The 21,179-nt window shown below is 43.5% G+C and overlaps 1 protein-coding gene across 2 annotated transcripts; it reads left to right on the top strand.

The window, feature by feature from the left end:
- The first annotated feature begins 595 nt into the window (after positions 1–595).
- On the top strand, positions 596–20,975 carry PLEKHA3 (pleckstrin homology domain containing A3). Of its 2 annotated transcripts, none has more exons than XM_072980728.2 (8): positions 596–771; positions 6,692–6,808; positions 8,128–8,271; positions 9,333–9,469; positions 12,528–12,692; positions 14,648–14,691; positions 16,232–16,347; positions 19,076–20,975. In XM_072980728.2, exons 1-8 carry the CDS (start codon positions 732–734, stop codon positions 19,198–19,200), a joined length of 888 nt encoding a protein of 295 aa, XP_072836829.2. In that variant the 5' UTR covers positions 596–731; the 3' UTR covers positions 19,201–20,975. The 2 variants fall into 2 exon arrangements, with proteins under 2 accessions (XP_072836829.2, XP_020659770.3); XM_020804111.3 differs by having other exon boundaries at positions 8,116–8,271.
- Positions 20,976–21,179: the final 204 nt, after the last annotated feature.

Raw genomic sequence — 21,179 nt, 5'->3', positions numbered from 1 at the left:
CACCCACCCACGCACCCACCCCACCCCCGGCCGCGATGCGTGTATGTCTCGGCGAGCCGGCAAGGGAGAAAGGCCCTCCCATGAGGCGGCCTGTGGAGGCGCGCTCCCGAGTAATTGGGCTGGGACGTTTTGGATGGGTGCAGGGTCTCTCTCTCTCTCTCTCTCTCTCTGTGTGTGTGTGTGTGTGTGTGTGTGTGTGGTTTTTGTTGAGGCGCCTTGTTGACCGGGCAGCCCCTTTCACCCGGGAAGTAGACGAGACGTCCGGGTCAATGGTGCCAAAGGCGAAGGCCCGAGCCAGGCGTAGGGAAAACAGCCAGGCGGAGGTCCGGGGAAGGAAAAGGGCTCGCCCGGGGGGAGCGGGGCCTCTGCTGTGCCCGGCCGACGGCTCGCCTAACCGCCGGCTCGCCCGCTCTTTCTCAGGGGCCGCCATGCGCCCAACCGAGGAGCCCTCGCGCGCCACCGCCGCCTCCCGGCAACGCCGCCGCCGCTCGCGCCCCTGAGGCTGCCCGCCGAGCGAGCCGAGGCCTTGGGTCCTCCCCCCCGCCCCTCGGCCGCCGCTGGTTGGGAGCGCCGCTCAAGAGGAGGCGGCGGCGGCGGCGGCGGGGAGGCCGGCCGGCCTGCTCGCTCTTTCCCGGGCCCAGAAGGAGGAGGAGGGGGGGGGGAAGAGGAAGCAGAAGCAGCAGCGCAGGATGCTGAGGATGCTGCCGCTCCTCTCCCCGCGGCTCTGAAGGATGGAAGGCGTGCTGTACAAGTGGACCAACTACATCACAGGTAAGCAGCGGGCCCGCAGGCCGGCGCCGAGGCCCCGCCGTTTCCGAAACGGCGCCGCCTACCCAGGGAAGCGGCGTGAGGGAGGAGGCTCCTGGGGAGGGAGAGGTGCCTCCTGGCAGCAGGGAGTCGGAAGGGATGCTCTCAGGAGCCTCTGGGAGGAAATAAGGACAAACGGATGCCCCCCAACAGCCTCCCTCTGGGGTTGCTGGGGGCCCAGTTGGAGCCACAGCTTTGACATCCCACACAGGATGATCAAGGCTGGCCGGCCAGGGACGTTCTTAGCTGTGGCCCAGGACCTCAAGAAGGCAATGGGTTTGAGGAGGGAGAGTCAGGCTTATTTGATTTTGTTATGTCTGCCTTACCTCTCTATCCCACCTATCCTTCAGTAGCCTCAAGGCAATGCATTATAGTGGTCTCTCTTTTTTAATGGACAATGGTTCTGTGAGGTAGGACCTGCGGAGAGTTAATGCCTGCCCCAAGGTCACCTGGTGACTCTAATGACTTCACAGGGATTTCAACTTCGATGTCCCAGCCCTACCCATTCGCTACACTGGGTTGAGGCACACTCGAGCATTTGATCTATTTGGTACTATTCTATGACCCATCCACCCTTTTGCCTGCTCACATCCTCCACATAATGTCTTCTTTCCACAGGTTTTCCTGATGGTAGTCTGCTTTTTGTTTTCAAGGTGGAAAATGATTGAGACACATAACTGTCTGTATCCAGTGGATAGGGCCCACAATGGTGCTGAGTCTATATCCCTGTGGAGGGGCACATGGATATGCACAGCATAGAAAGTTTGTGCTGTTCCAAGATGAGTAATGCAAAAGCAGTATCTCATTTTTTGCCAAAGGTGAAGATCCTGTTTGTCTCATCCCCAAACAGAGGACAATGTGCGTGTCTGAGATGCACCCAGGAAGATGGGATTTGCTTGAAACAACTTGGCATTTGGTGCCCTAGAATGATCTTTGTGATATCAACTGCAATCATGCTTCTTTGCCTTTTAAAAAGCTTTTAACATCTTGAGTGCCAGTGCCTTTTATTTTGCCCATTTTTAGTTGCTGTTTAATCATTGATATAGTGCACTAACACTACTGCTCTTAAGTCTGCTGGGCCAAGCGTGTGTAAGAAACCATGTTTGTGCCCTTACTTCTCTTTCCCAGGTAACCTGGAGGAGAAATAAACCAGAATTCTGTGTTGCTTTTGGGAGAGTAAAATGTCATTAAAAATTGGCTCAAAGTGATTAAATCAGCCAGGCTTTGACTTCTTTATCTCTGCTGGTGACCTTGCTGACAAGTCTTTGAGCACACATTTGAATTGGCTGTGTTATTATTTTATCATGTTGCTTGCCAGGAGTTTCTTCATGTTGTGATTTTTGTTTTACCAAAGGCTTCTTTGAATGTGTTCCTTTTGAGACTTCCACGGATTTGGTAGGTCTGTAGGGAGAGTAGGAAGGTCACAACTTCTAGCTGCTGGTGCAGAGATGTTCCCTGTTTGGAAAAACAAATATGTGAGAAGGTAACCGAAAGAGAAAATGTATCTGTTGTTTGGAAAGAAGGGTCAAACGAGATATATTAGGATATGAGACTTTGTTTATACCTCTGCCTTGTTTGTATTTAAAGCAGTGTTTGGCTATGTAGGTGTGTTTGGATATACAACAAAATGTGCATACCGTTGAATACGGTACTGAGTGTTCTTCCTTCCTTTTCCTGCCATGTGGAGTACACCTTCTTGCCCTGCCATCCTAAGCCAGTTGGTTTTTGGTATCAGGGATGAGCTGGGAGAAAATTGTTGGTGGCCTTGGGCATGGAGAGGTAAGATGGGAAGTAACCATTCACCTCTCTTTGCCTGCAAGGTAGACCCTCATTTAAGGTATGAACATAGCACACATCTGAGAAGCAGGTCGTAAAGCACGAAAAGTTGCACTAAAATAAAGATGAACCAGTGTCGTGACATATTAAAAGAAGCAAAGAGTAACAGAAATGAAAACGTAAGTACTGTGGCATTTTAAAGACTAAGGTACCACAGTAATTTTGGTTTTGTTTTATTTCTGTTACATAAGAAAAAATGTAAGTGGGTTGTTTAAAACAGTGGTTCTTAACCTTTGTTACTCGGATGCTTTTGAACTGCAACTCCCAGAAACCCCAGTCAGCACAGTTGGTGGTGAAGGCTTCTGGGAGTTGCAGTCCAAAACTCCTGAGTAACCCAAGGTTAAGAACCAGTGGTTAAAATATCAGATATTGAAAGCATTTTAAATACCTTTTTAAAGAAAAGTACAGTATTTTTGCACAAGTTGACAGCCCCTTTGACTTCAGCTCAGTTTAAACACCAAAGGTTTACTTGTTGAAAATTCTGTTTCCTTGCCTGTAGAACGAAGTGATGGAGAGAGCCATCCTGATCTCCCTTGCCAGAGAATTCCAGAGCCTGGGAGTGGCTCCAGAGAAGGCTTTTAAATATGATAACCAGCTGTTGGGAACTCAGTTTATCTCCTTTTATTACCTCTCAGTAGCTGCATTTTAAGAGCACTGCCTCGCTCAGTTTATATGGGCTTTGCAAATATATATAACCGGTCTGTGTTTGTGGCAAACACGACTGCTTTGCTTTTAAATTTAAACCCAGTGGAGTAAACAAGTGTGCACATAAAGGTAATGGCAGGTACATTTGCCAGCAAAATAAAAAATGAAAAGGGCTCAAAGTTCCTTTTTAGCAACAATAAAAAGAAAAAGGAAGCTTTTGAAAAACAGTTGAATGGTGTAGTGCAACTTCTGTAGATCTGATTGTTGTTCTCACTTTTATGTGGTTCCCAATATAATGTTATCTAATGTCTTTGAATGTCTTTGAAGAAGACAGGAGGGCCTTGCGTGCTCCAGTCCATGGGGTCATGAAGAGTTGGACATGACTTAATGACTAAAGAACAACAACAGCGTATTTGAAAAATAAATGAAATTATTTGCTTGATTTTACTGTACCAGTATAATATGATATTATTTTTATGTAGATATATGTAGAGATTCAGACATTGCATGTGGTTATAGTAAAGTTGGTGCAATGAAGGCACATTTTCTATTGTCCAAAAGGAAACAGTCAACAGACTTCACCCTTATTTATGCTTAGCTCCCCTGCTCATTCTTTCTGCTGTCTCTATCTTTGGTGTCTGCTTTTAGACTGTATGCCCCTTGGGTCAGGGGCATGTCTTCACATTCTGTAAAAAGTGTACATATAGGTGGTGCTTAGGAAAGAAACAATACCATAGTGGTAATCAATCCAAGAACATATGGGGACCCATGGTTGGGAAGCAGTGCTCTCACCAGCCCAGTGATCTTCCCAACAGTAGAATCCTTGTTGTTGTGGTTTCAGTTTGTTGGCCCTTGTCCAGTCCCTTATCGACACTAGGCAGTGCTCAAAAGCCTGCAGGGCATCATCTGCAGGTGAAGATAAAGAGAGACAGAGCTGTGTGCCATCTGCATATTGATGACAACGAATTTTAAATCTTTATATAACTTCTCCCAATGGCTCCATATGAATATTAAAAAACATTGCGGAGACGCCCAATCCCTGTCAGACCCTGTAATGGAGGTCTCAAGGAGTAGACAGTGCCTCCCCAAGCTGTATCATCAGGAGCAGCCCTTGAGGGAGGACTGGAACTACCGAAGGGCAGAGCCCCAAGGTCCCAAACTTGATAGCCATCCCAGAAGTATGCCATGGTTGATGATATCAGAGGCAACAGAAAGATCCAGGAGAACCAATAGGTACACTCCGCCCAGGAGATTGTCTTGCAGGGCAACCAGTACTGTTTAAGTCCCATGGTACAATCCACTCAAATTGAGATGGATCTAGACGATCTGTTTCCTCCAAGAACTCCTGCAACTGGTCACCCACCACCCTCTCAGTCAACTTCCCCAAGAATGGAATGTTGGCAATAGGTCTATAATCATTAAGACAGTCCTTTGCTGAATAGGCTTTCTTTGGAAAGGACCTTAAAATGGTTTCCTTTAGATGGGAAGGTAAATGACTTTCTAATGATGTGAGTAGCCCATTCCATGGTCATTTCCTTTCCTGACTTTAAGAGCCACGATGAGCAAGAATCTAGAGAGGAGGTAGTGACTTTGTGCAACTTCCTTGTCCACATCCTCAGACTAGCTGAGACTTAGCTAGTTTAACCTGACGAGATGATGCATTGACCATCTCCATCAGATTTACTAGTATCAACAAGGAGTCAAGCTCCCAACGGATGCATTCAACTTTAGATCTGAAGTAATCACTTGCAATTCTCAGCATTTGGATGGAGAAATTGTTTTTTTGTCTGGAAGAAATGAGGCCACGAACTACAGGTGGTTGGGAACTGCAGGGACTACAGCAGAAGTGGGGGAATCTAGAAGTACTGAAAATCACAATCACTGGTCAAAGGGAGGGTGATTTTGTCTAATCAAAGTCTTCTCCGTCCTGTCCTGTGGTCCCCATGTGTTCTTGATGATGAAATGAATTATATGGGAGCTCTTTGAGTTTCAGAACAGAAGTTAGAAATATTTAATTTCTGAAAAATCCTCGATGATTACATCATCCACCTTACAAGGCATTAAGCTATGGCAGCAAGATTTCAGCCAATATCTTAGTAACAAAAAAGTGCAAGTTGCTTAGACATCTATTTTTTTTTCTGTGCTTTTAAAATTAAAATGGAGCTGAGGGAGTTGACAGAGAGTCTGGAAGAACTGAGGTTTGTAAAATGTAAATTGCTATTCTTAATGCCAAAGGGATGTGCCTTTCCACCTAATTCCAGGGAAGCTGTCTTGACTCTAAACCAGTGCTTGGCATCAGTAATGGGCTGGATGAGGGCAAACAAACTGAAACTTAATCCAGACAAGACAGAGGTGCACCTGGTTAGTCAGAAGGCAGATGAGGGAATAGGGATATTACCTGTGCTGGATGGGGTTATGCTTCCCCTGAAAACTCAGCTCTGCAGCCTGGGTGTCCTCCTGGAATCATCCCTAAGCTTGGATGCCCAGGTCTCAGTAGTGGTCAGGAGTGCATTTGTACAGCTAAAGCTGGTGTGTCAGCTGCGCCCATTCCTTGAGATGTCGGATTTGGCTATAGCGACACATGCCTTAGCTATATCCCAATTGGATTGCTGTAACGCGCTCTGTGTGGGGCTGCCTTTGAACACGGTTCAGAAACTTCAGTTGGTGCAAAACTCTGCAGCCAGACTACTGACTGGGTCCAGCTGCAGGGAGCATGTAACGCACCTGTTACAAGAACTGCACTTGCTACCAGTCCTTTTCCATTCCAGTACAAAGTGCTGGTCATTACCTATACAGCCCTATACAGCTTGGGTCCAGGCTACCTGAAGGACCGTATCTCCCTATACTGTATGCGCCTTCTTGGCGATTAAGATCAGCAGAGGAGACCCTCCTCTCGGTCCCATTGCCAGCACAAGCACAGCTGATGGGGACACGGGAGAGGGCCTTCTCCGTGGCAGTTCCCAGGCTATGGACCGCTCTCCCTTGGGAGATCAGGATGGCCCCTTCCCTGTTATCCTTCCGAAAAAAGCTAAAGACTCATCTCTTCAGGCAGACTTTTAACAACTGCAACTGAAGCTCTGAACCTCATTTCAGCAAATGAATCTTTTTTTTATGTTTTCATGTTTTAATCTTTTAAGTTAATTTTTAAATCATATATTGTTTAATTTATCTTTTAATATTTAACTTACTGTGTTTTTAAATTGTGTGACAATTTTAATGTTGTGAGCCACTTTGGGTCCCTTGTTGGGAGACATGTGGCATATAAATGAAACTATAATAAGTTTGTCTTTTAATAGGTGTAACTCTTCCTTTCTGCTGAAAGTTCCCAACGAAGTCTTGTTGCTGCTTTTTGTGTGACATCGGCAATGAAACTAATCAGTGTTGCTTTCTCCTGTTTTCTTAGGTTGGCAGCCTCGCTGGTTTGTTCTAGATAATGGGATATTGTCTTACTATGATTCACAAGATGATGTTTGTAAAGGCAGCAAAGGAAGTATAAAGATGGCAGTGTGTGAAATCAAAGGTAAGACCCATGGTGAGGGAAAAATCTGCCCTCCACTGTAGTCTGAATTATGGTGTGTCTCATAGGCTTGAGTGGTCCTGGAGGCTTTATTGGTTGGCTTGGTTCATACTATGTTGTGAAATGTATGTCACTGAAAGAGCAAAGGGAGAGGTAGATCTTAAATTTATACTTAAGAGCCAAAATCCTATTGCTTAATAATAAATAGCACTACAAGTAGACCCATTGAATCAGTGGAACTTTGGAGCTGACTCACCAAATCCCTATGGATTCAGTGGGCCTACTCTAGAGCACTTTACTACACTAAGCAATAGGATTTCAACCAAAGTATGAAAAAGGGGGGAAATTATGCATGTTGCTCAGGTCAAGGTGTACATAGAGCTCAAAGCCAGCCAAGTTATTCTGACACACAAAATGGAAAGCCGTACAAGTGTCTCTCTCCAGTAAAAAGAAAAAAAGAATGCAACACCAGCCAATTAAATGAAAAATAATTTGTTGATCTTTTAAAACCTGAAAATATGCTGCTAGAGACAGTTTTGTTGCCCTCCTCAGTGGTTGGGAACTGACTCTAGGATTCATCCATAATAAATAAATGCTAATTCATTCATTCATTGTAATTAATTCTGAGGGAAATTAATTCCCCTTCTATGTTGCATTTGAAATGCTGTTGAAAACCAGCTTCTCTTAAAAGTTGTGAAAACAGGTCTTCCGTATATAAGGGGAGGAACCTATTCCCTATAACCTGTTCAGTACCAGAAGTGCTAGGTTGCTATTAACAAAGGGAGGTCTCTGTATAGCAGCTTCAAGGAAGGTTCCCTGATCTATTGCCAGTCCAGTTTTGAATGTCCATAATTCTCAGAGTGCCCATTGTACATCCAGGCAGTATTCTCTTATACAGTATTTATTTCTTACCTGTCTGTTCTGCCTTTATTCCTTTGGAGGTTGTTCTCGGATCTGTTAACTCAAATGTTACCAGTTACAGAACCTGCCCTCTTGGTTCTGTAGGGCTGCTAAACTCACAAGCATTGTTGCCCCTGCTGCATCTTTCCTCCACTCAGAAGCATGGATGTTGGCATGATAGGTGGAACAAATCATATGAAAGCTTGAGACCCACTGCTCTAAAGGGGGCCAGTTTCTGATTATTTGAAGGGACAAGGCAAGTGGCAAGGTTCTAGCTTGCATAAACACTTCATCAGTAAAACCATGAAAAACTTGAAGAAGTATAGTGGGAAAACTGTGTTTGTTATCCTTGACAGTCTTTGAAAGTCTGTACATTTACCTCTTTTCCTTCCCCCCCTCCCTTTTGTAAGTCCACCCAACAGACAGCACAAGAATGGAGTTAATAATTCCAGGAGAGCAGCATTTCTACATGAAAGCTGTTAATGCAGCTGAACGACAGAGATGGCTAGTAGCCCTGGGGAGCTCAAAGGCCTGCTTGACGGATACCAGAACAAAAAAAGAGAAAGGTACTCGGCTGCGTTGTGCAAAATAGAAAATACAGAACGCATAATCCCATGACAGAGCATGGTTCCAAAGTGTTGCCGTTGTTATTCAACATTTCTGTCAAATGCTTATTTTTCTTTATTGAAAACATGATGATTCATATCCCCCTTCCCTGATTTCCTGAAAACAAACTTGAGATGCTTTGCTGCCCATTCCAGCTGTGGTTGGTGTTATTTAACATTGAAAGTGCCTATAACTTTCTAAGCACTCTGTGGATAGTAAGAGGTAATGTTATCTGTTTCTGAGGTTCACAATGCCATAGAAAGGGAAACAGGGATGGGAAGAGGAATACCAGCGCTACAGCAGCTGCTTCTCCTCTGGCTAAGGATTAGGGCTAAGGTAGTCTTCCTTTTGGCGTCATGCTGTCAAGGGGAGGTGGGGGAGCGGTGGCCCCCAGTGGCCCTAATGGCAGAAGGCAGAGGGTGTGCTTCCTTTAGATTTTCCAGACGTCATTCAGCTGACAGCAGAGTCTTGGGTTCCTTCTTCTAATACATGCACTGTCTACATGAGGATGTTATGTACATCATGTGCATTTCATGTGATGTGCACATGTGGAGTCCCTCCATGTGAGGGGGTATTCTAAACCAGTCAGGGTTTGCCCTCGCATCGATAAGCCCTTTGTGCATACTCGTACGTTTCAGTTCTCACAAGGCTGCTCAGCGGGGATGCTGAACATGTGGCCAGTCTCTGCAGTGGCTTTTGGAGCCTCTTGGCGCATGCCGTCAGTGCATGAGGGGAAGTCATTGGAACTTCTTGTTTCATAACTTGGGTCAGTTATGAAGGGAAATAAGTAGAGAAGATGTGAAAAGCTGTGTTTGTTTCACGTGTAGGCATGCAGGAAAGCAGAACTAAAGCTGGAAGCTGATGGCAAGAGAAGTGCTGTAGTTCTTAGGTTATAGATTCAGTGTTCAGCACTGAGCCTTTTCATTTAAAGGCATTCAAAAGTGAACATTTAAATGTAAAGCTGCCTGAAGGAGCTCCTAAAACTGGAAAGTGAAGCATTTGTGTTTTGATATTCTTGCAGAGATTAATGAAACCAATGAATCTTTGAAAACCAAAATGTCTGAGCTTCGTCTCTACTGTGACCTCCTAATGCAGCAGGTCCACACAATACAAGAGTATGTCCACCATGATAAGAATCGGTCATCGCCTACTGTTGAGGTATGTGATTATCAATTTTCACTTGGGGAAATTTTAATTCATAAACAGAATGTGTAACATTTCTGTTACAGAAGTGGAATGAGACAATGTGCACCACCATCATGCTGGACCTACAGATTTCTCAAACAGTGTTGTGAATGGGCCAGGAGTAATTCTGTAGTGTCAGTGACCACATTTTCAGTTGATATGCTTCATATAATTCAGTTTGTTTTCCCGTAATGGTGCTGTGGCATCTGCCCAGGTCATGAATATTAATGTGCTATCTCCATGGACCAGTGAGAGTGCTGGAGAGGCGGAGTCATGAGATATAAGAGTCTCTGCAGGGGGAGGAGAGAGTTTGAGTGGAGAGTTGGGAGATTGGAGTTAGAGGATTGGTGATTTGGGAGTAGAGAGAGAGGGTTGGCGGTTGAGAGTGGATGAAGTAGGATGTTCTGTTAAGAGTTAACAACATTGATTGTACTTTAATCACCTGTAATAATAAACAGCTTTTTAGTTCTTTTGAAAATGACACATTGCCTGGACCTCTGTGATTAATAATAAACAATGTTGATGTAATCAACTAATGGCAGCGACACAACACGTAGCTTGTGCCCTGTGTTTGGCAAAACGACCAAGGGACAGGTGGGAACGTGACAAGTTCAATACCACTTTTTCACATGAAAGTCTGCATAGTGACTCACATGTATAAAATCGGCAATGGTGATTTGTATAAACAGCAAAATGTTGCAGTGCAGAGTCTTTCTGTTTGGCATCCTGCATTGCATTCCATCCCACCCTTCCTGTTATTTCCTTTTCCAAGTCAGTCAGTGAGCTATTTGGGGGTTGGAGATGGGGGAATCCTTGTAAATACGGTGATTTCCCGTAACTTCTGCAAATCTGAAGGCTCTCCTGAGTTCTGCCCTGTCTCTTTTTTGTGGATGGTGCTATTTATTGTTGTTGTTGTTGTTGTTGTTGTTGTTGTTGTTGTTACTACTACTACTACTACTACTACTACTACTACTACTACTACTACTACTACTAATAATAATAATAATAATAATAATAATAATAATAATAATAATAATAATAATAATAATAATAATAATACAGTGGTACCTCGGTTTATGAATGCCTCGGTTAATGTAATTTTCGGTTTATTAATATTTTCTGCAATATGAAGCAATTTTGCATTGTGTCTTGGAGGTTTAGGCCCCCCATGCATATGTTCCTATGGGAAACTCTGTTTCAGTTTGTGATTTTTTTGCATTGCGAAATGTCCCAGAGAACGGATTAATTTTGTAAACTGAAGTACCACTGTATGCCTCATTTCTCCCAATAAGGGAGCCAAAATGGCTCACAACATTAAAATTCACACAATTTAAAAATATGATAAGTATTAAAAGATCAATTATGATTTAAAATACAATTAAAAGAAAACATGAAAACAAAAAAGATTTAAATTATTTGCTGAAATGGGGTTCAGGGATTCAGTTGTAATTGTTAAAAGTCTGCCTGAAGAGATGGGTCTCTAGCTTTTTTCGGAAGGATAACAGGGAAGGGACCATCCTGATCTCCCGTGGGAGAGCGGTCCATAGCCTGGGAACTGCCACCAAGAAGGCCTTCTTCCCGTGTCCCCATCAGCTGTGCTTGTGCTGGCAATGGGACCAAGAGAAGGGTCTCCTCTGCTGATCTGAATCGCCAAAAAGGCGCATATAGGAAGATACTGTACGGTCCTTCAGGTAGCCTGGACCCAAGCTGTATAGGGCTGTATAGGTAATGACCAGCACTTTGCACTGGAATGGAAAAGGACTGGTAGCCAGTGCAGTTCTTGTAACAGGTGTGTTACATGCTCCCTGCAGCTGACCCCAGTCAGTAGTTTGGCTGCAGAGGATTGCACCAGCTGAAGTTTCTGAACTGTCTTCAAAGGCAGCCCTACATAGATTGTGTTACAGTAATCCAAACGGGATCTAATTAAGGCATGTGTTTTAGGTGCATTAAGACCAGCACTCTGAGAACTAAAATGGCTTTTGACAGAAATGGTAGGATGGTAAAATAAACTATAAACATAACTGCCAAAGTCAGGCAACCCCCCTCCCAAAACCAAACCAAATAAAAAAACTCCAACAAAAAAAACAGAGAGGGTCAAATAGTGAGTAAAAACAACAATTGTAAAATAGTGGCACAGTAATAATTTGGAGAATCAGCAAGAGTGAAATATCAGGATCTGTGCTTTAGTGAGCCTTTTGGGTCCTTGACCTAGAAATACTTAAATATCTTTTCCTTAAATACTGAAAATATTGACCATATCTAAATAAAACAGTGACAGCAATTCTTGAACTGCCAGCTTTCCATCTTTTGGTATCCTTGAATCTGTAGTTTTGTGAGGGCTTCAGAGTCTCTGCTGCCCCAATAACCTCTCCTGAATGACAGCAGATAGTTGTAAAGGCCCCATCAAACTGTAGATCCCAGCAGTTCCAAAAAATGGAGCTGTTAAAGTGGTATTAGAACCGCTGCGACCGCGTAGTCTTGACCCGCTCATTGTTTTCTTATCCCACTGGAAAAAAATTGCACCACCACTAAAATGTCTGAGGGAATTTGTATCCCATCCTGATTAATGCTAAACATCTGTGTGGAAACAGGATCAGTCTAAAATGTTCCAGATCCTGGGGAATTAACTCTCCTAAACTGTGAATGTTAGAGAAACTCTCAGTGTTGTAATGTCATGGCCATTTAAATTGTTGTTGCTTCCTAAAAAAAGCTTTATTGTGTCTAAAGTGGTTTCACAGATCTTAAATATAGATGGGCACAAACCACCAGTTTGTTCTTTAGCCAAACAGGTGTCCAACACTTCCCAACCCTGCCACCTCCAGCAGGTGCTCTCTCAGAGCAGTGGCCAGAGGAAGCGGGATGGAGAAACCAGGGCACTGCCTCTGAGTGGGCAGCCCCCTGGAGGAGGCAGGACTGGGAACCGCCGAACGACTGTTTGACTGATAAATGAACTGCGAAATCAGTGGTTCGTGCCCATTTCTATTCTTAAACCATTGGTGATGTGTGTGTGGTCTTTCTTTCTTTTTTGCAGACTATGAATGAAGCTTCTTCCTTGCTCAGTGCCACCTGTGACACATTTATCACTACACTTGAAGAATGTGTGAAAATAGCTAATGCCAAGTTTAAGCCAGAGATGTTCCAGTTGCCTCATCCCGATCCCTTAGTCTCACCTGTGTCACCCTCACCTGTGCAAATGGTTGGACGTTCTTTAACATCACACTTTGCTGAGGGTGTGAGGAGGTTTGGGAGGGATTGGTGGAATGTGATCAAGTGCGCAGGTTCTTCACATGTGCTGTAGGAAGCTTTTTCAAGTCAAGGAGCTGAGCCTCTCCCAAGAATAACTAAGGCCGCAACCCACATGTTGTGCTTTAAATGTACATGTATGGAAATACAGGATGGCATGTACCAGCGGGTAGGAAATGTGGATATCTTTGGAGTTTACTTTAGTGCCCAATAAAGTCGGATTCATTTGTGAGCAAAATATATTTATTATTTATTAATTTTAAAGGATATTTTCCTCTTCCAGAGAAGGGCACGGTGGTGTGTGTTGGTTCATCCCACTCTGACCCTCATAGCCACTCCGTGTTATAAATGGGGCTGAGGGCTCCAGTCATCTAAAGGGCTTCATGGCTGAGTGGAGTTTAAATTCCGATCTTATTGGCCCTGTAAGAACATGCTTAGCATGGAGCCAGTCCATTTATTAGAAAAGGATAGGAACTGGGCGTTCTTTGTAACAGGGGTGCAAATTTTGGCTTATTTTGTTCTCACAAAAATATTAAAACATTCCCCCCCCCCTTGAGCAAGGTTACAACAACTTTTGTGCATATTTTCCAGCACTTTTATTTATTTATTTATTTTTACAAAAAAAAAAGTAGAAGTGTGCTTTTTGGGCAAAGGCTCTTGGTATTTTCCACAAAAATGTATGTCATGCAAAATACAAAATTTTGAATACAAAAATACTAAACGCTTTTTTGTGTTTTTTTTGGGGGGGAGAAATTTGCCAATACATCTACCACAGAAAGGCTCTGAGGTTTCCGCTCTTGTCCAGGAGGGGGAAAAACCTTGCAGTGAGTGGCAAGGTTTGTTGTCAGGATATCTTGGCTTTTTTTAATGGGCAAGAAGCCCTCAGAGGCAGGGTTCTAGGGAAGCCCTAGAGAATCAACAATTCACTCTGCAAGATAGGTATTCCGCAGAATGTTGATATTCTCACTGTATTACCCACCATTTTGTAAAGAGTTGCATAGCACTTTCTACTACACGGATCAGATGCAAGGCACATGAGACCAGAGCTTAACCCAGCAAAGAAGGAACGGGATATGGGGAACAGTATTGTGCATGTGTAGATTGAGATAACTTTCCCTTGGTCATATTGCAACTTAAGGTCAGTGGGTTGGATCCAGACTTTTTTCTCTAGTAACATCCTTCTAGCAGAGGTGCAGACGCTGTTGGGGATGGAATAGGATGGGGTGGCTTTTTCCATTTCCTCCATCCTGTTGTAGCCCCCTTGCACCCTATAACATTCTGCTTTGGAAAGCCTGGAATAGTGTGGTAGGTGACACTGAAGACTGCAGAGGTGGTGGTGGGGGAATCAGCAAAAGCTGTCTCCCCACACTGTCTGCAAGCAACATTCTTCTGCTACGTTGAGAAGCCTTCTGTGGAGAGCCCGTCTTCACAAACAGCCAAGATTGGATCTCACCCAGTGGCTCCGATTTGCCCTTCAGAATGTTGTGGGACTGTCAGTCTCAGCATTTTTCCTGAAAATTGTGGCTGTGGCCATGAGGGCTGATGGGAGTTGTAATCCAACAACATCTGGAGGGCCACCAAGTGACCACCCCCTATAATTATTTTAGACAGCAGTGTTCGTTATGAGGATATACAGCTTTAATGTCTTCTTCCCTCTGCTAAGTTGACTGCTAAAACCAATTGTCATCAGACTAGAATAAAATGTGATTAATTTAGAATAATATATTTGTGTCTAGATAACAGTCTTCAGGGGTGTGCATGAATGTGTGAGTTCTCCATCCCACAATTATATTCTGCAAAAATTACAGAGTTTTTAAAATCGAGTTGTTTGACAGATGCACAGATATAACTGACAACAGTTTTATGAAGTATACACTAACTTGCATTATTTCTTGAATTATTATTTAGATGAAACGCTCTGTTAGCCACCCAGGTACTTGTAATCCTGAGAGGTAAGTATAAATCGAGATTATGCCCTTTGGTCCCCATTGAGTGTGATTTTGTGGGAAAATACGTCTCTGTACAATATAATTAAAAGTGTGTGCTGTTTTGAATTACCTGTTACCTTTCTACTTGTAATACAAACACTTAAGAATTAAGAATAAGAACAAGAATTAGGAACATTTGACCTTCCAAAATGTTTAGGGCTACAGCTTCCTCAGACATTTTTCATTGTTTGTTTTGATGGGGCCTTTTGTGTTTTGAAGACTAAAACACCCAGAGGGCTAACCCTGCATCCCTGTATTTAAGGAAGAACAGTTAATGATCCTTTTTACCCTTTTACACAATAATAAGACACAATCCGTCCACTATTCAGTGTGTGAGCAAACTCTGCTCTGTTGACTGAACTCCTCCTGTGTAGCTCTGCACAAAGGCCTAAATCCAATAACACACTAGTGGATGTATGCTATCATAATAGGATTTTCTCTCTCTCTCTGGCCCCTTCCCCCCCCCCCAAATCTTGCCCTCTCAGACAGTTCTGCAGACGGAGGTTCTGACACCGGGAAAACACGTTCAGAGCTCATCTGCAGAGTGGATTCTCTGTCTCTGTCCTTTAATCGAATGGCATGTTCATTGTGATGGAGATACTGAGATTTTGCTGATGTATCTTTGTGACTATGGATCAGTGGTTCCCAACCTTGGGTCCCCAGGTGTTCTTGGACTAAAATTCCCAGAAGCCTTCACCACCAGCTGTGCTGGCTAGGATTTCTGGGAGGTGTAGTCCAAGAACATCAGGGGACCCAAAGTTTAGAACCACTACTATAAATTGTGCTCCTGTCTCTTTAATTGTTGTTGTTATTTTGACATATACACTGCTCTGTAGTGCTAGAGCACTCTCTGGGTGGTTTACAGTACAATTATCCAAGGAACAATTTAATTGTTTGTTTCAAATGTGTTATTATTTAACTTTTTTTTGGAGTATTTTATTCATTTCTAATCTGCATTTTATTTTATCTTGTTTTATTTATTATATGAGATGCTTAAAATGGAAAGGCAGGGTATAAGCTGTCTTCTAAATGCAACAAAACAAAATTACAGCAGCACACCCAGCCGTTCCTGTAACAGCCCCATGTGTGTTTTTATCCACCCTTCCTGCCAAGTAACTATCCACTAGTTGAATATGTTTATTTGGCTCCAATTCCGTGTGCTGCACGGACTAATTCCACAGAGCAGTCAGGCATGTTGTGGGAAATGACTAGGTAAGGGGGTTGTCATATAGTGTAGCCCTGTGGACGTAAGTGTTCACCCTGTTCTAAAAGCATGGACACATGTTGCCCCTTTCCTCAGTATCCTTGTCCCCCTAGGTCCTCATCCTTCCCAGTCCCTTCCACGTGGCATTATTCCTTTCTCTCTTTATCTGTTCCCCACACCTTATTTTTAAGAAAGTGCTGGCTGTATATTAAAGAAATGCCATTTAGAATGGGATGAGCTGGAGGGAGCTGTGCAATTTAAGTGTGCACCATAAAACACACAATGCTACTAAATTTGTAGGAGCAGTCAGCCCATAAAAGAACCAAATTCCTCTTCACATCGGTCATCACAAAGAGGGAGAAGAGCAGTCTCCGATACAGAACCTTCTGTTGATATTCCCCTTGAAGAGAAAGACCGTAAGTTCTCAAATAATTTATTTTTGTATTATTTTTTGAAGTAGACAATCTCTTGCACTGTAGGCGTTTTCTGTACTGGACCAGTCGATTCAAGAATGAACAGTGCAGTCAGGGTTGTGGCTCAGGTGACGCAACTAGGGGTTTCTCCCAGGGTGCCAAACTTTTGTGTCTTCTGAAGCCACTTGCAAAAGCATCCCTAACTAGGTTTCAGAGATGGCGGTGGACAAGTCCTCGAGGGCAGATTTTCTGGAGGCTGTTTGGTGAAATGGAGGGGAACGTCAGTAGAGTAGGCATGCATGAGGAAAGAGAGGTCTGCCTGGGGCTCAGTAGACCAGGTCTTCTTAGGTAAAGGTAAAGGTTCCCCTTGACATTTAGTACAGTCGTGTCCGACTCTAGGGGGTGGTGCTCATCTCCGTTTCCAGGCCGTAGAGCCGGCGTTTGTCGGAAGACAGTTTCCGTGGTCATGTGGCCAGCGTGACTAGACACAGAGTGCCGTTACCTTTCCACCGAGGTGGTACCTATTTATCTACTTGCATTTGCATGCTTTTGAACTGTTAGGTTGGCGGGAGCTGGGACAAGCGATGGGAGCTCACTCCGTTGTGTGGATTCGATCTTACGACAGCTGGTCTTCCGACCTTGCAGCACAGAGGCTTCTGCGGTTTAACCCGCAGCGCCACCACGTCCCTAAAAGTCAAGTCTTCTTAGTTGGACGTTATGTGTACCAAAGACTCCGTAGACCAGGCCAGACTGGAGGAACAGGTTCCTCAGCGAATGATGGCCCTCCTCCTCCTCCTCCTGTGTTTCTTGTCAGGAAAGCAGACCATTTAAGCACAGGCGTGCTGCTTGAAATGGATGATGCAGGTGCATTATTTGCTTTGTCATTTGCATGAAGAAATAGCTTGTTTCCCCCATGTCTCTTTCTTGAGATCAGCTCTAAGCTTTACTAGGAGTAGAAATGGCCAAGAAGAGGAGCAGTTCCTGAGGAGAATCTGGGAGCATAGGAGGGGTTAAACACAGTCTTCCTGTCCACTGATTCTGCTTTGGAAGAGCTGCTGATGCAGTTTTCTCTCAGCAAACACATATTCATCTGTCCAAATTATGTGGCTTTCACACCTTTGCTCTTCCTCCAGAGGAAGGTGCTTGTACTGAACTGGTCTTCTTAACAGGGTTTTCCCTAGAGGAGTGGTTCTTAATCTTTTACTTTCCAGATGTTTTGGACTTCCATCCCCAGAAACCCCAGGAAATGTATCCAATGGCCAGGGGTCCTAGAATTTGAAGTGCAAAGGCTCCCTAGAAGGGCAAAGAATGAGATGTGTATTTTTTTTCTTACATTGGGAAAATACGATCTGTAGGATGTGTTTCTCCTTGCAGAGCTCAGAGCACAAGTAGTTGTTCTGTTGCTCGACTTAATAAATCTTGCAGTAGAAGTATGAATGGGCTTTTCGGTGTCTGGCTGGTTCACCCTGTATCGCCAAATCAGCAAGAGGGGCCCAAACTGATTTGCCTGTCGGAGGTCCTGGGTTCTTGCCCTAACATCTCCACTGGTTAGAAGACGGCATGGCCAATGATGAGAATGACCTCTTCCCCAAGACTCTGGAGAGCTGATGCCATTCAGAGCATGTCGATGCTCCCAGACTCTGGAACTCCCTCCCATGGGAGGCCAGGCTGGCCCCATCTTTGTCCTCCTTCCACAACAAGATGAAGGGCGTTCTCTTCAGACAGGCTTTCCTTTGGAAGACTGGTTGACCAAGGGGATTTTTTAAAAAGGGACTCTTTTATTCGCTTGTTCTACTCAGTCTTTTAATATTGTTTTTATTGATTAATTTTAATATGATAATTGTTAAATGCTTTATTGTTTAGCTTATAACTTTGTTTCTTTTAATACTGTAAGCTGCCTCGGATCCTTAGGAGAAAGGCAGCATATAAATATTTTAAGTAAATAATTGAATAAAATAAAATAAGGTTGGGCTATTTCAGGGGTTGAGAGGGAATCTGTGGTTCTGCAGGTGCTTTTTAAATAATTGTCCCCACAGTCTCTTACTGTTAGCCCTACTGATGGGGGCTTTGGGAAGCTGAAATCTGAAGCAAGTGGGGGGAGGGCAGAGGTTCCCTGCCTCTATACCCATGGTCCCCAATCTTTTTCAAGTCATGACCCCCTTTTATAATAGCTAAGGCACCTCCAACCCTCCTGCCACATATACAGAAAAAGGCAATTTTAATGGGGTAAAGTCATCCCTGTTCAGAAAGCAGAGGCTTCCTTCTTATTTATTCTATTTATTTATTCGATTTATATCCTGCCCATCTGGTATATTCTACCACTCTGGGCTGCTTACAACACAATTTCTTCTCCCAAAGGGCCTGTTTCTCATGCATTACACATGCACGCTAACTTTAATATCCCACTTTGAAAGATCAAGGAAGACATGATTAAACAAGGGCTTTAGCACATATAAGGTGACCCACAACCCCTCAGAAAACCCCTTAGAGGTCACGCCCTTCCCCCCAGGTTGGGAAACACTGGTCTATACATACCCAGCGCAGGCCTAATGAGAAAGATGGAAGGAAATAACTAAGCGGTGCAGAGTTACTTTTCTTACTCTTCCACGGCGCATACAGCCCTTGTCTGAGGGGATGGTTAGTACCCCTTGGGAGCTGTAGGCAGCTGAAGGGACAGGCTTTTTTCTGAGGTTACTTTTAAATTAACCTCTCCTGATGACTCTCTTGTCAGGACTCGTGTTCTGTTCCAGAAGTACTGTCAATGGAGATTTGGTGCTGTCATCCATTCCCGAAGCGACAGTATCGGTGTCTAAGAAACAATCGGAACCTGAGGAGCTTCTTCCACCAACTTTGTGAAGAAACGAGAGGAATCGGCTTTCTCGGGGTTCATGCTATGCAAAAGCTGCTGTGACTCTGTTGTTGTAGGGGGAGTGGTTAGTTCCTATCTGAAGGATTTCTCTGCACTTTATAGAATAATGTAAAAATGAAACAAAACAAAAGAGCAAACCTAACTTTTAAGTGTATTTTATCTTTTTATAGTTGATTTGCCAGAGTATTTTCCTAAAAAGAAAAACACTTCAGTTTGTGCATTTTTAATAGACCTTTAATGTACCTTTGTAAAACTGCGTCTCAAAGCAGGACAGTCAGAAACCTTAGATTGAATGTTTTAAACCTTGAGAAAAAGATTTCAAATTTGGGATTGGGAAAACGTGTGCCATCGTCCGGACAGCTTATGTGATCACCTAGTTGCGGTGTCAAGCACCACTTGGGTCCAGTTTGCCTCTACTCCCATGCAGTCATTGGTTTTCATGGCACTTTTTGTTTCAGTGGAGGTTTTTCTTGCGTTAAAACTGAGACAGTATTACCTTACAAGAAATTTAGTATTTTTCCTCATTTTCCAAGTGGTGGAACCTTACATTCTGCTGAGGGAACATTCCGGTCAAAATTAAGCGCCTTTTAAGTTCCATCGGTTTTAATGAGAAAGATTTTTATACAGTGATATCGGTGGAATTTTATAATGCTTAGTCTTAGCTAGGTCTCGTTCTGAGATGCTTAAATCATCTTGTGTTGTATATCTTTTTTTAATGGATCTCGGAACACCAGTTTTCACTGGGTTGTGCTTAAAACCCAAGCAGTCAATGGAATTAATAGATGTCTGGTATTTTTCTAAATAAAAGACATATGCATCATCTGCTCAAGAGGCATTGAAAAGGAATTTCATCCATTTGAAATATATTTCTTCCTTTTTTGCGCCACAAAATGCATCCATTGTTGAAGCAAGCGTGGAGTGGGGGAAGGGATGCAAAGGTGTGCTTAGTTCTTCTTGGGTTGTACTGCATCATTAAATGCATTGTAGCCCTGTTGTTGTTTTAACATCTCTGGGCACCATGCATCCAAAGGTAAGCACCTGCAGTTCTGATTGATTTCACTGGAACAATATACTTAACTTTTTCTTGTTTTAATAAGTTTGGATTAAGATTGGTGCCCTTTGGGTGGATCGTGTTCTTCCTTTTCACGTACAACCAAACTGTCCTTGATTATTATTATTATTATTATTACTATTTTACCAAAGTGTTATTTTAGTGCTGATTTCTAAAATATGCTGTTGAGCTGCTGTTCTAACATTTGCAGCTGTATATTTATTTATGAATATTTATATCAAAGGGGGAGAATGGCTGTTCCTGTTATGTGAGTTCTTTAACTACAGAGTACCATGTATCTACAGCGATATTCTCCTCTCTATGAACTCCAGCATCAATTATGAACTTGCCTCTCACAGAGCTGAGGACTGAGCTATAACCAGAGACTGAACCCTGTCGCTTTGCTGTTCCGCATTGTGCGTTCTGGGATCAATTCATCAGAAACCTCTCTTGCACAGGCTCCGGTTTTTCCCCCTTCTTTTTACAAGTACAAAAAAAAAGTTTAAATTTCACAAGGTTTGGATCGATGTTTCTGATGAAGTGTGCCCAGAGTTGATTGTGTTTTGAAATGTATTTCGTTTTTCAACTCACTTTGGGATAAACTTGGTCTATAATGTCTTGGCTGTGGAGCACTTTTTAAAAAAAATGTGAATTTTTTTAAAGGTACATAAGTGTTCAATAAATACAGTTTTTTCACCCAGGCATGCACAACTTGTTTCTGGTCAAATCTTTTAAAAAGCCATATAAAAATCTTTTATTTGGGAAGATGGCAGGAAGTCATGGGCAGAGCTGCCACCAGCGTTCAGGGTGCTGGCAGAGGCAGGCCCAAAGGTTTGGACTGGTAAGTGGATGAGCCTGGCCTGGGGAAAATGAAGGTGGCCCACCTACCTTTGCCTTACTGGAGTCACTGGACCA

This window comes from Pogona vitticeps, chromosome 1 (genome assembly GCF_051106095.1).
Source record: "Pogona vitticeps strain Pit_001003342236 chromosome 1, PviZW2.1, whole genome shotgun sequence".
Classification (NCBI taxonomy): domain Eukaryota; kingdom Metazoa; phylum Chordata; class Lepidosauria; order Squamata; family Agamidae; genus Pogona; species Pogona vitticeps.
The sequence above is the reverse complement of the archived record's forward strand: the minus strand, read 5'-3'. Positions and strand labels throughout refer to the sequence as shown.

What these genes read in the sequence shown, in the direction of transcription:
- PLEKHA3 (XM_020804111.3), top strand. Translation starts at nt 732, where the DNA reads ATGGAAGGCGTGCTGTACAAGTGGACCAACTACATCACAG. An exon ending in GGCAGTGTGTGAAATCAAAG is followed by an intron (nt 6,809 to 8,115) that starts GTAAGACCCATG and finishes CCCTTTTGTAAG; the next exon opens with TCCACCCAACAGACAGCACA. An exon ending in CAGAACAAAAAAAGAGAAAG is followed by an intron (nt 8,272 to 9,332) that starts GTACTCGGCTGC and finishes ATATTCTTGCAG; the next exon opens with AGATTAATGAAACCAATGAA.